This window comes from Austrofundulus limnaeus, unplaced genomic scaffold (assembly GCF_001266775.1).
Source record: "Austrofundulus limnaeus strain Quisiro unplaced genomic scaffold, Austrofundulus_limnaeus-1.0 Scaffold1577, whole genome shotgun sequence".
Classification (NCBI taxonomy): Eukaryota; Metazoa; Chordata; class Actinopteri; order Cyprinodontiformes; family Rivulidae; genus Austrofundulus; species Austrofundulus limnaeus.
Genome location: NW_013953979.1, coordinates 31027 through 34637, shown reverse-complemented (window position 1 = coordinate 34637; position 3611 = coordinate 31027). Strand labels below are relative to the sequence as shown.

The 3611-nt window shown below is 40.1% G+C and overlaps 1 protein-coding gene across 1 annotated transcript in view; it reads left to right on the top strand.

Annotated features, from left to right (window-relative positions):
- LOC106535820 (alpha-2-macroglobulin) overlaps positions 1-3611 on the top strand; it is a gene marked incomplete at its 3' end in the record, with an annotated part of 10413 nt that overhangs the window by 352 nt on the left and 6450 nt on the right. Inside the window, 1 exon segment of the mRNA XM_014032925.1 lies at positions 1758-2148. Coding sequence (XP_013888379.1) covers positions 1758-2148 — 391 coding nt within the window.

Below are 3611 nucleotides of genomic sequence, written 5' to 3'. Positions count from 1 at the left end.
GTTAAGTTCTGGTTCAGGTTGGGTTAACTATAGGCCAATAATAGTTAATTTTACTAGTTAGGTTTAGAGGTATGGTGTGAATTAAGTTCTGGTTGAGGTTAGAGTTAACTATAGGCCAATAATAGTTAATTTTACTAGTTAGGTTTAGAGGTATGGTGTGAATTAAGTTCTGGTTCAGGTTAGAGTTAACTATAGACCAGTAATGGTTAATTTTACTAGTTAGGTTTAGAGGTATGGTGTGAATTAAGTTCTGGTTCAGGTTAGAGTTAACTATAGACCAGTAATGGTTAATTTTACTAGTTAGGTTTAGAGGTATGGTGTGAATTAAGTTCTGGTTCAGGTTAGAGTTAACTATAGACCAGTTGTAAGAAAAATATGTGTTCAATATGACTGAATTCAAGATGAAAACACCTTTGTTAAATAAAATGATTAGTGGTAGGAATAAAATCATACACCAGAATTCTGAAAACCGAGTGAGGTTTAACTGTCACCGGGCTGACAAGGAAAACCACACTGGCCAAAAGCCAGGAAGTACATCTTTTTATACTTGATTCTTCAATGCCTGAGTTCGCCCCCTACTGACCTACGGCTGAATCACAGGCATTCATCCAAAAATCTCAACCTAATGTTATCATAACATTTCACTTATATGTTGTTTATGATTCAGACATGTAATTACTCTATATCAATTAACACATAATAGATCAACCATTATAAAAAAGGAAACCCTAATAATCTAGTGTTGTGCTTCTAACATCAGTACTAATCTGTAATAACTATAAATTTCTTCAATCCCCCTTTTCACATGACCAAATCATGTGAAATAAAATAAGAAATTTATAATAAGCTAAATGTTCGCATTAAGGCACAAATGTGTATGAAAATTACTCTAAGCGATACAGCACAATGTGGAAAATTTTTAACATCCCATCCCTGATATAAAGTAATATGATTCATTTATTCCACCCCAATCAAAATAGAAAACAGAAATCGAACTATTGTCAAATACCAACCAGGTCAGCTGTGTTTATTCTAATCGGGGCCAGAGGTTCCAGAACTTAGCCCACCGTTGGGAACAAGTCCTCAGCACTGTTCCATCTCCTCTGCGTCAGACTGACCATCAGTACTAATCTGTAATAACTATAAATTTCTTCACAGTAATGGTTAATTTTACTAGTTAGGTTGGGAGGTATGGTGTGAGTTAAGTTCTGGTTCAGGTTAGAGTTAACTACAGACCAGTAATGATTCATTTTACTAGTTAGGTTTGGAGGTATGGTATGAATTAAATTCTTGTTCTGGTTAGAGTTAACTATAGACCAGTAATGGTTAATTTTACTAGTTAGGTTTGGTGTGAATTGAATTGTTCCTTTTCATCATAAAATGATTTTAGTTTCAAACTGAACTGAAAAGCAGGTAATGATCATTCCTGTAAGTGTTTTCTAACAGAGTTCTTAAGCAAAATACATTTCAGTGTAATCAAGTTCAATCTTTTGTATGAATTAAATTCAGTAGATATTCTCAGATTTCTTAATGTTTAAACTGTTGTAGCAATGTGACAGTTGAGTTTCAAATCATTTAGACATTTTTTTTTCTTTTAGATGTTTTTTAATAAAAGTTACAGACTGTATAAAGTGCTTCCAGTGGTAAGATTGCATTAAAATATTTTAGTGGATGACATTGTTTTCAGCTCTTCTGCTACCGGACACTTGAGGTGATGTCCAGATCTTTATAAACCTTCTTTTGTTTTGTCTCTTCAGTATTTATACAGTGACGGTGAGCTCCAGACTGACGGGAGGGAACAAGGAGGTCTTGTGTGCTCAGATCAGCAATCCCACAGAGACACTCGTCCTGAGCATTACTCTAAACGTGGACTCTACTCTAAATGACAACTCTACTCTAAATGACAAATCTACTGTAATTGACAACTCTACTGTACATGACAACTCTACTGTAAATGTGAACACTACTCCAAATGTGAACACTACTCCAAATGTGAACTCTACTCCAAATGTGAACACTACTCCAAATGTGAACACTACTCCAAATGTGAACTCTACTCCAAATGTGAACTCTGCCAATACCAACAAACGCAATGTCATCCTGGAGAGCAGCATTGACAAGGACTTCTACACCTGCACAAACTTCCAGGTCTGTTTCTACCTTTTTTTTGTTTAAATGAAAAAGTTATGTCTCATTTCTTGGTTTTCCAGCAGTAGTGAACCACAACAGACTTGAACACATTTTTTTATATTTAAGAAGTTTTGCATCTTTTCCTGGCAGCTGAATCTCTAACATTCTTCTACGAATTCACCCACTGTCCCTCCTGTGGACATGTCCTGCTGTCTTCATACATGTCCTGTACCAGTCTAACATACTTTTCTGCCACTCCAGATGTCCTCAAACAGCACAGCTCTTCCATCAGCACTCTGAACTTTTTCTAACTAAGACACACATAGTTGTTTCTGAGCCTCTATTCTTCATCAGTACCCTAAAAGTAAAGATGGCATCTTGGTCCATGGGCCAGGGTGGCTCATCGTTCTGACAGTGACATTTGGAAAGGCTCCGTTCTCTGAAGTAAAGAAAGGGACCATCCAAGCTGTTGTTGGAGCAATTGAAAGCCTGCCTCTGATGGTATGGGGTTGCATTAGTGCTGCTGCCATGGACCACTTACACACCTGGAAAGGCCTCATCAGTGCTGAAAAGTTTATACAGGTTTAACAGCATTCTGCACCCATTACTACAACACGGCTGTCTGGTAGAGTCCAGGTGCTGAACTGACAGCCTTACAGTCCAGAATTCTCCCAAAGTTGAAAACATTTGATTCGTCATGTAACAAAAGAATCCAGCAATAGGCTCCAGGTGTTTATCAGCTAGAACCCTTTATTAGACCACATTCCCTCCACGACCTGCAGCAGCTGCTCTCAGTTCTCACGCTTCATTGTGTTCCAACTTTTTAACATGTTGCTTCTATCCATCCATCCATCCATTTCTAGACCTTACCAGGGAGCCTCAGAAGTGTGATCCCCCTATAGTTGGAACACACTCAGCGGTCCTCCTTTATAAATAGGGGGACCACCACCCTGGTCTGCCAATCCAGGGGGACTGCCCCTGATGTCCACGGGATATTGTAGGGTCGTGTCAACCAATACAACCCACAACATCCAGAGCCTTAAGGAACTCCGGGCGAATCTCATCCACCCCCGACGCCCTGCCACCGAGGAGCTTTTTAAACACCTCCGTGACCTCAGAACCAGAGATTGATGAGTCCGTCCCAGGGTTCGCAGGCTCTGCTTCCTCATGGAAGACGTGTCTGTAGGAGTGAGGAGGTCCTCGAAGTATTCCGCCCACCGATTCACAACGTCCCGAGTTGAGGGCAGCAGCGCACCATCCCTACCATGAATAGTGATGGTGGCAAACCGCTTTCCCCCACTGAGATGCCGGATGGTGGACCAGAATCGCCTCGAAGCCGTACGGAAGTCTTTTTCCATGGCCTCTCCGAACTCTTCCCACGCCTGAGTTTTTGCCTCAGCGACCACCCGAGCCGCAATCCGCTTGATTTGATTTGATTGATTTATTTAACAGGAAAAGATTATTAAAAATCAAGCCTGACT